At 40.0% G+C, this 12,920-nt stretch overlaps 1 protein-coding gene across 2 annotated transcripts in view; it reads right to left on the bottom strand.

Annotated features, from left to right (window-relative positions):
• Nucleotides 1-4,812: 4,812 nt before the first annotated feature.
• PAFAH1B2 (platelet activating factor acetylhydrolase 1b catalytic subunit 2) overlaps nt 4,813-12,920 on the bottom strand; it is a 28,378-nt gene continuing 20,270 nt past the window's right edge. For both annotated transcript variants that reach the window (XM_043481360.1, XM_043481361.1), the window contains exons 5-6: nt 12,026-12,148; nt 4,813-8,135 (exon numbers count right to left, since the gene is read on the bottom strand). In XM_043481360.1, the coding sequence (XP_043337295.1) occupies nt 7,857-8,135; nt 12,026-12,148 (402 nt within the window). In that variant the 3' untranslated portion in view covers nt 4,813-7,856. The remainder of the gene's footprint in view (nt 8,136-12,025; nt 12,149-12,920) is intronic.

Raw genomic sequence — 12,920 nt, 5'->3', positions numbered from 1 at the left:
GGAGGACAGAGGCGCCTGGCATGCTGCAGTCCATGAGTTCACAGAGTCAGACACGACTTAAGAGACTGAACAACAATGAAAATATGATGTGTTACAGGTGTCCAATACAGTGATTCACAATTTTTAACGGTTATACTCCATTTATAGTTATTATAAAATATTAGCTATATTTCCCATGTTGTACAATATATCCTTGTAGCTTCTTTTACACATAATAGTTTGTACCTCTAAATTCCCTAGCCCTGCATTGCCCCCCTTCCTTCTCCCCACTAATAACCGTTAATTTGTTCTCTATATCTGTGAATCTGCTTTTACTTTTTGTTATATTCACCAGTTGTATTTTTTAGATTTCACATATAAGTGATATACAATATTTGTCTTTCTCTGACTTAATTCACTTAGCATGATACTCTCCAAGTCCATCCATATTGCTGCAAATGGCAAAATTTCATTCCTTTTTTAGGACTGAGTGGTATTTCATTGTATATATAATACCACATCTTTTTTATCTATTCATTTGTTGCTTCCACATCTTGGCAACTGTAAATGATGCTGCTATGAATACTGGAGTCCATATATCTTTTCACAATTCCATCTAGCTATAATCAAACAACTCCAGAAAATGTCTCAAGATTTATTGTAATAGGTAGTATATACCTCTTCCTGTTTTTATTGTTCTTTTTTGTTTGTTTGTTTTTGTTGTTCTTAAGTGAATTTATCACTAGCTGGAATAATGTCTATTGTTTCTTTTTTTTCTATTGTTTCTTAAAAGCAGCAGCAAGATACTATTGAAAGAACACGAAATGAAGTCAAAAGATTTGTATTCCAGTTTTAATTCTGGTTGTTACTGGTTTGATGATCATGAAGAAATAATTCAATCTCCTATTCATTCATTCAGTGCCTGATTTGTACTAGTCACTAAACTAGGTGCTGTGAACACAAAGATACTTAAAACACATTTTCTGTTCATAAGGAATTCATATCTAGCAGTGCAGAAAAGTGGTAAATGCAATGATAAAAGATTTATAAAACATATTATGAGAATTCAGAGATGAGACACGTAATACAGATGGGAGCTGGAAATAGAAGAAATCAGATACATTACAGGAATCTCAGGGATTTTTAAAAGATGAGTAGGAACTAGCCGGGAGCTTTCCTAGTGGCTCAGCAGTAAAGAATCTGCCTGCCAATGCAGGAGATGTGGGTTTGATTCCTGGGTCAGGAAGATCCCCTGGAGGGGGAATGGCAACCCCCTCTAGTATGCTTGACTGAAAAATCCCATGGGCAAAGGAGCCTGCCTGGTGGGCTACAGTTCATGGGGTTGTAAAGAGCCAGACATGATTTAGCAACTAAACCACAAGGAGCTAGCTTAGCAAAAGTGGCAGGAGCATATTCCAGACAGAGTCTCAACTTTGGGCAAAGGCATAGACTCAAAAGTTCAAAGCTATTGACTTAAAAGTTCAAAGTGGTGGGAGGACATGTACTGAAGAGGACCAGGTCATGAAGCACATTGGATGTTACATTTAATAACTGGGACTATCAGTGCTTATCAAAGAATATGCTGCAGTACACTGATGTGTCATTTACTTTTGACAGGGGTGCTATCAAAGCTTTATCAGTGTATAAAATGTTTTTTTGATACATACATATTTTTGATGTCATTAGTTAAGCTAAAATAAGTCAGCAAATAAGCAAGAGGCAAAGCATAAAATGAGGTCAAAGACAGACTATGTGTTTAACAAACATTTAAGGTCTTTGTGGCTATGTAGCTGGACTTCCCTGGTGGCACAGGGGGTAAGAATCCACCGGTCAATGCAGGGAATGCAGATTCAATCCCTGTTCTGGGAAGATCCCACATGCCGTGGAGCAACTAACCCCACGTACCACAATTGAGCCTGTGCTCTAGTGCCCGAGAGTCTGCAAGTGGCAACTGTGGAAGCCCCCGCGCCTAGAGCCTGTGCTCTGCAACAACAGACACCATCGCAATGAGAAGACCGTGCACCGCAACAAACAAACCACAACTACAGAAAGCAATGAGGACCCAGCACAGCCAAAAATAAACAAACAAATGGTTCAGTGGTTAGCAAATCTGCCTGCCAATGCGGGGACACGGATTCCCAGGGTCAGAAAGATTCCACAAGATTCCACATGCCTTGAGGCAGCTATGACGTGGCTGGAGGAAAACAAGGATGGATTCCCTTGCTGGCTCCTTTCCGAAGTATATGCTGGTGAGGGAGCTTCCCCTTCCCCCACACTACCCTCTCTCCCACTTCTGGGCCTCTGAAAAGGTTCACTGGGGTCTTTATGACACCATCAACAAAGCCTCAGGCCTCCACGGCTTGCACTGCTGTGATTTAAGAAGAACCTGTAAGCAACTCAAAAGGTAGTGCCTCTAGGGGGTGGGTGGAGAGGAAGGTGGTTTGATTAGATGGTGATGGGGGAGACAAAGGAGAGAAAAACACCTCAGCTTAGTATCTCCATATTTATCCCTTTGTAGGAGTAAATCATTTCAATATTGTAGCCTCACAATATTGGTTAGAAGTAACAAAGTGAATGTTACAAAAAACATAGAAACTTTCAGTTGCTAAGAAACACCATATTGGCTTATCAGTTTGCTGTAATCATCGCTGGCATGGCTGGTGGTGTTAGTCACTGGATAGGCCCCAAAGGGCCAGCTAAGTGACCCCTGTTCTGGTCACACAGCTCTTAAGAGGTAGTGCTTGGGGCAGACGTGTTAGCAGGTAGTACCTGGGGAGGCGAGGGTGATGAAGAACTGTGTCCACGCTGTCACTCAGCAGCCACCCTGTTAGACAGGCCACTCACCCAGTCAGGAGAGGTGGTCCACAGCATACACCCGCACTGTACCAGTTCAACAGTGGACTTCAAGGGAGGCAGCTGCGCTGTCTGGTCTCATATGAACTCTCATTCTGTATCTTCACCTGCAATTGTGGTCCCCATCCCATCCCTCAGCATGTGGAAGCTAGCAACTCCTATTGTATTACTTATTAAAAAAATTTGTGTGGGGGGCCATGCCGGGCAGCATGAGATCTTACTTCCCCAAACAGGGATGAACCTGTGCCCTCTCCAATGGAAGCACGATGTCTTAACCACTGGACCACCAGGAAACTCCTAATCATTCTGCCATTTATCACTGGCTGTACTTCACTTTTGTATCCTGTAGAATTTTTAATGAACTTGTTCATTGACTGTGCTGGGCCTAAGTTGCAGCGAGAGGGCTTTCTCTAGTTGAGGAGAGTGGAGGGCCACTCTCCAGTTTGCTTCTCATTGTGGTGGCTCCTCTTGTGGAACATGGGCCCCAGGGCACCTGAGCTTCTGTAGTTGCGGCCCCCAGGTACTAGAACACGGATTCAATAGTCCTGGTGCACGGGCATAGCTGCCTCAAGGCATGGGAGATCTTCCTGACCCTGGGAATCTGTGTCCCCTGCATTGGCAGGCAGATTCTTAACCACTGGACCACAAGGGAAGGCCTCCCTTAAATTTTTCCAAAAATATTTATTGATTGGCTGTGCTGGGTCTTCGTTGCCGCACCCGAGTTTTCTCTAGTTTTGGCAAGTGCGGTGGGAGGGCGTCACGTGGTGGTGGTTTCTCCTGTTGCGGAGCACAGGCTCTAAGGCTAGTGGGCTTCAGCAGGCACAGGGGCTCAGCTGGCTCCTGTGCTCTAGAACGTGGGCTCGGTAGTTGAGGGGCACAGGTTTAGTAGCTTTGAGGCATGTGGGATCTTCCTGGACCAGGGATCGAGCCAGTGTCTTGTGCATTACAAGACAGAGTCTTAACCACTGGACTACCAGGGACACCTTTCTTTAGATTTTAAATCTTATTTCACTTAACTCTTCCAAGTAATGTCCTCCTGCCAATCTGAACTTACTGACATGTTCATAGAGTAGCCAGGTAGTCTTTGAACCCCTTCACATGGACCACTAGAAATGCTTAGCTCCATAAACACAATTTAAATCTACTGTTGGTTTTTAAGGTGGGAAACAAGATAGCCTAGTTAATGCACTTAACAAGTGCATTAAGGGAATGCACTTAAACTAGGAATCCGTCTGTCATGAACTGTGAATCAGACTCCAGAGCTAAAAAGATACCCCAGGTTGAATGAGTAATCCAAGGGCAAGGACTTTGAAGTCAGGCAAAGTGGGGTTCAAAGCCCAGCTCAAGCACTTAGATGACTCATCTCTGACAGGACAGAAAACTCTCCCAGGCCAAACAGTAAAGTGGGAATGCACCCACCTAAAGTGCTTAGGTGGTTAATATATGGGAAATATTATCTTGAAGCTTGTCTCCCTAGATGACACAGAAACTCAGAATAGTTCAATTAATCTGAAACACTTAAGTTCAAGCTGGGGGCAACAATAAAGAAATATGCCAAAGTGTAAAAAAGAAAAACTGGTGATTACTAGCGGGAGGAAAGGAGAAACCATGGAAGCTGGGGCAGTTAACGTGAATAAAATTCTAAAGAATGAAATCAGAAAAAGCATCAAGAGGTCAATTTAATAATTTTTAGAGTTAATTGTTTTTAACTACCAGATAGTACTAACAAATCTGAAACATTTTATTTGACAGTTATTTCCATTTATCTACTTAAGATTCCTTCTATCTGCTCATTCCACCCCGCTGACCATTCTACACCCCCGAGAAGATACGTGATGAGGGTCAGCTTGGTACATTCAGTTCCACAGAAAAGAAACAAGATGACCGAAGTATCTAATTGCTTGTGATTAGGAAAAAAACCATCCCTTCTTCTTGACACTGGAATTCAAGCTATGATAAAGGAGACCGAAAGACAGTGAGTTCGAGTGAAATGTTTACATTTATATTGAAATATGCACTAAAACAGAATGAGTTCTACTAGTTAATGAAACTTTGCCAAAGCGGAATCACAAAACTTCCATTGGGGAGGTCCAGTCAGCTAGCAGCAGTGATCCCCAAGCAGGAACACCAAGGAGAAGCCTGGGTGACCCCACCCCCAAAAGCCTCCTTTGAAGAGACCCCAATTCACTTCTCCCACATGCACCCACACAGATTTAGGAGCATAGCCATGCTCCTCATTTTCATAAATCTTTAGTTTCTTTTTTGCTGCAATAAATATAAAATTGGCAATGCTCATACACCACAGCACAGACAATATCTCAGGCTTTAGCATACAACTGTAAACAGTGACAAGGTTAAACAAATAAAAAAGGAAAAGAAAGTTGAACATTACTTTTAAATGACGACAGAATTCCTAAGAGCAAGATATGAGCTACTCAAGATTTGTTTCGGTGGGTTAAGGTTACTGACACAAAATTCAGCTTTAGACATATGTCTGGACTTGAGGTGGCAGCCAGTACACTGCCTGTAGGTAGCAGTCTAGAAATGTGTGGGGAGCAAAACACGCCCCAGCTCACCTCTGGCAGTACACTTCCAGCCTGCCACACTCAAGACAGGACTGCAGAAACCTTCACGGTGGCATCACCAGCTGCCATCTAGTATAGTAGGAATGGGTGAGCAAAGGAATGGGAATGTGCTGGGAGGCCAACAGGAAAACACCTCGCTGGTTGCCTGCAAAACCGGCTCCTTAATTACGAGGACAATTAGGACATTTCACTTGGACAGTTCATTAAACTTCATATATATATATATATGTGTGTGTGTGTATATATATTTTATATATATATATATATGAAATCTAAAGATTAGGCATCAAGTTCTGTCACTGCAGCAAAGTGGGGTGTCAAGCGAAGAAAAACAGATGAACACTTCTTGCCTAAAGCAGCGCAAAGAAAGCTGCAAGAAATGACAGTGGACTCAGTATCTGCACTGTTAGCAATGGGGCTGACTTTTATTTCAAAGACTAGTGGTTCAAATACTATTGCTCGAATAGCTCTGGTAAATATAAAATGTAGTAACATCCGAGGTTTATACACAGAAGCAAAGTGCTGAAGGTCAGCTGACAAAGGGATATGTGACTCTTAGTCGAGAGAGACGCTAAAACTACATGCTGCAGGAGTGACCTGATGGGTTTGGACTGTACTCCCATTTCTGACAACAGAAAAAGACCAGGAGAGGAAACAGTCTTTCACACATAAAACTGTGGCTTAATTAATCCTCCTCCCTAGAATTATACCTCAGCTAAGACAAAAAATCTGTCCTGAAAAACTCAAGAGCCTGGGCTACTAAAAATAAAAAGGAAAATTTAATATACTAAACAAGTTTAGTAAACATCACATATATTTTCAGTTGTTAATGAAGACATGATACATTCAAAAGTTGTTTTTAAAAGACCAAAAAAAAAAAAAAAGACCCCACAAAATATCTAGAAAAAGCCTTGACAAGAAAAAAATCAGCCCAAGTTCTATCTCTTTCAATCAGATGTGGCTCTTAGCACAAACCACAAATCCCCCTCCAACACACAACAGCAATGCCATGTACCTTGCAAGCCAAATATGAAACGTATGCCTTAGTTACTGAACTTGAAAGTTAAGCTGAATCTCTGCAGAGCCCATCTGGATGGGTTACTTCAATATCCACCTGGTCCAGTTTAAAGTATTCATTTGTAGATCCAGTTTGTATATATTCCATTGGTATATTAAATAATAAACCACCTGCTCCTATTATTTTGTAAATGGCAGTTCTCGTAGCTCATCAAACCATTAAGATTACAAAGAGCTCTCTTGAAAGAAATTCACAGGTGAAGACATATTAAGGAGAAATCCTGAAGGTTACACAAACCTAGTTCTTTTTTTTTTTTACTAAAACAGGTGTGATCAAGTAGAATGTTTATTCTGAAGAGCAGTTTCACTGTTTCCCCATGAGAAGAGGCCAGATTTTTCTGGACTGATAATTTAAAAACTAAGCCAAGAAAAAAAGTCAGGTCTTATGGAGTTGGAAACAGAGTTCCAATTTTTTCCCCCTAAAAGAAGGAAAACTGTTAACAGGTTTTAAGGGAGAAACAAACCAACCAATCAGAACCCTGAACATGGACAGCACTACACAGACTCTATAGCACAGAACACCGCACAAGAATGAGTTACACGTCAGTAATACCATCGTGAGAGCGACTGGCTGGGGGCTTCTACTTCCAGCAACAGAGCTCCTAGGTTAAAAATGTGTTAAAAGCTTGTAATGTCAACAAGGACCCCCCAAAAAAGAGAGGGGATGAGGGGGAATAGAGGAAAGGCTGCATGCATGGGTCTATTCCAGACATGATATTCAGCAGCATAAAAATAATACCCTCAACAGAGTCCCCCAGATGGGGCCAAACCTATTTTTCACTGCTGAGCATGGGAAGGATTAAGAGTGGAACAAATTCACTACTGACTATAGCATCTCCCATATCTGAATGACAAGCACGTTCAATCTGATGCTATATGTTGCTACAACATTGAGAATATGTATGAGTAAAGCAAAATAAAAAAGACTAAATAATGAACTTTAACAACTGGAAAAACATCTGTTTTAAAGCCAAGTAGGTGTGATTCTAATCTTATTATATATGACATAATCCACACAAAGAAAGGCCAAGCATCTTCATTTTGTTCAGTACTTAGGCTTGATGTTGTCCTAGGAAAAACAGTGATAATTCAATGACTGTGTCACACATATAACTAAAAAGTCCCCTTCTGGTTTCAAATGAATTTAAACAACCATCTTCCTTGGCTAATTTTTCTCCTGTGTAAAACAAACCTTCTATGTACAGGACCAGTTTAAATCCCTCCTCCCCTTCAAACACTAGATAGGAACATTCAGGAACATTCGACAATGCAAAGTGCCTTAAGAAAGAGAAGGATTCTGTAGTGCCAGTGATAGAACTGATCTGAGGAGGCTGGGATGCTAGTAACACTGATGGGAGCCAGTCAGGCAATGGTGGTTTGTTTTTCCTCAGGTGTTTCCTCCAACAACTGCATGATCAGTTCATGGAGGGGTTTGCAGATCTTTGCATAGCCACCTCCTGTGAGATGCAGAAAATCAAACATGTCGTGGCAGGAGATGGCACCGTCCGAGTGCACGAAGCCCCCATCTGTATCCAGGAGCTGAACATTGGCAAGCTTCGGCAGGGAAACCTTGAGGAGCTGGTTCACCTTGGCATTCTTTTGCCTCAAAGGGTTGGGCTTCTCACCTCGAGGTAACAAACCCTGGGGAAGAGCAGAGAAGAATATGAGAAGACTCACTGTTTTTCTCTACTTACTTGTGATTTCAAATATCCCTGGAACTCTCCATTTAGCATTTTTTTATACCTTTGATTTCTGAAACACTGGACTAGGCCCATCTTAATAAAAAGTTCTCTGACTGTGCCTCCTTGGCTTCTTCCCAGCTTCCTTTTCCTCCTCCTGTTTCTTAATTGCTGGTATTGCTCAAGGTCTTGTCCTTTGGCCAGTACTCTTCCCATTCTACATACTTTAGCCCAGATCACTTCCACAGCTTCAGAACTCCTATTGAATGTCCAGGTATAGAACCAAACTTGAATGTCTCTCAGGCACTCCCAACTCAACATGTCCAAAAACCATTTATCATCTCCCCTAGACTAAGTTCCTTCCACATTCTCTATGGCAACTGTCCTTTCAACATCCCTGAGTCTCTCATCCCATAACTCTTGTTTATTTATTGTTAAATCACTCAGCTTTTACGTCCTAAGTATTTTTCCAATCCATTCTCTTTCTGATTATAAACAACATTGTTATTTATTTATCACTACTCATCTCAATTAATGTAAAAATCTCCTGACTGACCCTCCTCCCTTCAGTAGTATCTTCCCTTCAATTCATTCTCCAAACAGTCCACCATACAGCTAGAATATCTGGCTCAAACACACATCTATTCATCAATGTCACCTGAAACCTCACTGGCACACATGAGAAATGGAGCTGGAACAAGTGCTGTCTTGATGAATCAGAGCCATGGACTATCCGGTAGTACAAAAAGAGATGTGGCAGGTACAAGATGAGTTTGGAATATCCTGAATGACAGAAAGTAAAGAAGTATCCCCCTCAAAATGATGGGGCATGGTCACAAGCATACAGCAGCCAGGTAAAAGGGACTTTCAAATGGCCAAATCCAAGATAATTTGAAGTGTGCTGTAAGTATAAAACACATATAAGATTTCAAATGTTCAGTACTCTCCCACCAAAATATATATATTAGGGAAATCTGCTCAATGATATGTGGCAGCCTGGATGGAAGGAGAGTTTGGGGGAGAATGGATACAAGTATATGTGTGGCTGAGTTTCTTCGGCATTCACCTGAAACTATCGTTAACACTGTTAATCGGCTATATTCCAATACAAAACAAAAAGTTCAAAACAATAAACAAAAGAGAGATGTGTCCTCAATACGTTTTTAACTTACTTGTTAATGATCTAATATATTTTACAGCTAAATCAGGTGTCTGTCCTTCTCCTATAGTAAATAAAAGCTGGCTCTTATATGGCAAGAGAAGGTTTTATCATCTCAAACTAGAAATGGCCTTTATAGATAACTGATTCTACTATAAAACTGTCAGAAATCCCCCAACCAACCTTTTAGCTGGTTTACAGCTCATGATGCCACAACAGCAAGTTAGGCAAAAATGTTGCCACTTATTTCTCCTACTTGATAAGAGGTCTTATTTCATAAAAATGGATTTTCTGTAGGCATTCTACTAAAAGAACAAAAAAAGTTTTATGCCCAGAGGAAGTACTTATTCATGCCTACTTTAAAATTTTTCAGCAAAATGTTGGGCTTTGATTTTCAATTTGCTGTGTGACTGTACTGTTCCAAAGAGAGCGACAGAACTATGAATATGATACGCCAATCCATCTCCTTCTATCCCTGTTAAGTGCAAATGAGGTCAATCCTAAACCCTAGTTTATATGACTGTTCAAAGTGTAAGGTTCTGCATCTAACAGTTAATAAAGAAAAGCAGCCCTCACTGCTGGCACATCAAAGCTTGGCTGAGATATAACGAGCAACTAGGAAGGATGGTCAGCAACCAACAAACACATATGCTGTTCTGACTTTCAGAGAATGTCACAGCAGTTGAAGCCATAAAAACGTTAAGCCACAAAAGCAGAGCACCATCCCTACTGGGACTGTCAAGCAAGGATGAGAAAAGTCATTTATGTTTTGTGGAACATTTCCCTTAATGTATCAAGGGTGCGCCATGTGATCTGTGATTTTTCTCTGTAGTAAGTGGTAATTGCTAATGTTAAAGGAGACAAAAAATTAGAATCCTAATTCCTTAACCATGTAACAACGATTTTAAATTCACTTTCTTTTCTAACTTGCATATTCACTTTCAAGCAATTCCAAATATAATATACATTCTGTTTAGTATTCAGACTTTTCGCTTAAATAATACTGTAAATTTTGTTTGCACACAGACCTTGTAATTGTCACATGATTAGTGCTATTATATTCAATGACTTGTGTAATCATTCTCCCATGGAGTTGATTATTTAGGTTATTTCCAATGTTTTAGTATTGCAGATAACACCACTATATATCAAACTCAAAAGCCTGGCTGAAACAAAGAATATTTATGGAGGATTTATTCAGCAACATTCAGGCAACAAATATGTCCTAAGCAACTACAATGTACCAGCCACTGTACTTCAGAGTTGGGACTCTTAACCACAATGTAATCCTTTCTTGAATAAGGCAAGATCTAAACAAGTAAGTTTAAATACCATGTAATAAAAAAACAAGACCTGGCTCCCCAGAACTCTGTTATAATATCCAAACTCCTAACATGGGAACTGTGGCCTCTTTCTCCTAACTATCCAAGTACCCAACTATCCTAACTATCTCCAAGACCTGAACTTTATTCCATGATAACCTTCAATTCTTCCAGTACCCTCCTCCTTCACTCACCCAACAAACACATACATGAAGAAGTCTTTGATCATTTCCTTACTTTCTTCCTTCCTCTTCCTCCTCTCTTTCTTCTCTGTAATACTTTCTCTTTCATTTCTCCATTTGTCTGGAGACCAATGAATTTTTTAAAACTAAACTCAGATGTCAACTTTTACATATTTATCCTGCTATGTCCATCCACCAGCTCCTTGAGAGGGACTATGTCTAACTCATCTCTACACGCTCAGGACCTAGGAGAGTGTGTCGTACATAGTGATTCTCACACTTTTTTTGAACAAATGACTACCTTAATAACACTTACCTCTTTTAAAAACTGAATATATACCAGATGTCTCAAAAACATCTTTTTAGCTGGCTAAGAATGTCTACAGGTAAACTTTAACACTGAAATAGACAGCTGTTTACCCCTGAGATCATAAACACAATGCTTTTAATTCTACGAAGGGTAGCATTTCCTGAAGGGGTAAGGTTATGAAGTACCTATTTTCTTCCTGATGGAATCTCTGACATATTTTAAAGAATTCAGAGATCCTGATAAATACACCATCTTTACTATATTAACAATGGAATAAAACAACAGATCTAGGCTAATCTAAACTCAGGTCTAATGAAAAGAGAACTCAGGGGACTTCCCTGGTGGTCCAGTGGCTAAGACTCCACGCTCCTGATGCTGGGGACCTGGGTTTGATCCCTGGTGAGGAAATTAGATCCCACATGCTTGCAACTTACAAAAAAAAAAAAAAAGATCCCTCATGCTGCAACAAAGATTGAAGATCCTGAATGCCGTAACTAAGACTCCGTGCAATCAAATAAAGAAACAGTTATAAAAAAAGAGAACTCAGGACTAAAGAAATGTCATATGCATTTAAAAAATTATCAGAGGATCAGAAGACTTAAAGTTAAGGGAAGAAGAAAACTAAGACTACCTTAGGCAACAAAGAGGACTTACAATTCTAAATAAGGATGAGCAGAAAAAAGATAATCCCCACAGCTGTTCTAGGAAATAATGAGACCCATAAGACAAAGGCACATATCAGATAAGAGCTTCTCAGGAGCATCATAAGCTGCTTCCAACCTAAAGATTCTCTATATTCATGACTGATTCCATTTCTAATAAGACACCTCACCTTTACTTTAAGATACCGAGGTCTCCACCCACCCAAAGACCACATACCAATACAATGATTTTGGCCTGTGGCTGCCTTGTGTTGATAAGCTGTACAATGGCCTCGATTCCACCTGCTACTTCCTCGGCTGTATTTTCATGGTTGTTTGTTCCTACCCAGACAACGATGACCTGTAATTGAGGGAAGGAAGAAAAGATACTCAGGAATAAAGGAATATCCACCAGTTAGTTGAAAATCTTATTTCAAAAATCAAAGAAGGAAAGATGAACTTCTCAAGTGGTTAACTTCAACAGGGAAGGCATCTTAAAACAGTAATGTAGGCCTCGTATATATTAATATCAGGATAAATTCCAAACAGAGCAATACTTAAGTGGTAAAGTTGTGCTAGGAAGAGACGGGAAAATTTCTTTATCATTGTGGAGTTGGTAGTTAATCTCCTAAACTCCAGAAACTATACAAAAAAAAAATAAATAAATTTAACTGTATAAAAATAAAACCACTGCATGTCAAAAAACAAAGTGAAATAAGAAACATGGGAAAAAATATAAGTAACATTAAAAGACTCTAGCAGATGTAACCTTCTAGAAAAACAAAAATAAAAGTACCCAAGGAAGGGTATTAAGTACAAATACACAGTTCTACTTAAGGTAAAGTCAGTGGCATGGAGGCTGGATATAGTTTTTTGAAGTTTTTCTGCTTTAACAAATAACTTTTACATGGTGACTATCATCTATAGACACACATCTTACTATGTAACCTAACAAAGTAATTTCCACCTAGCACAAAAAGAATATGCATGAGTTTTTCTATTAGAAAGGCAAAAATAAAATGCTTTCTACTACAGCAACTGTTATCAGTGCCTCAGCTTTTTTCTCTGTTGTTTGGGGTTGGAAAAACTTATATGCAGCATGCCAACTCAGGACACTGATAATTTGATAAGGC

This window comes from Cervus canadensis, chromosome 11 (assembly GCF_019320065.1).
Source record: "Cervus canadensis isolate Bull #8, Minnesota chromosome 11, ASM1932006v1, whole genome shotgun sequence".
NCBI lineage: Eukaryota > Metazoa > Chordata > Mammalia > Artiodactyla > Cervidae > Cervus > Cervus canadensis.
The sequence above is the reverse complement of the archived record's forward strand: the minus strand, read 5'-3'. Positions and strand labels throughout refer to the sequence as shown.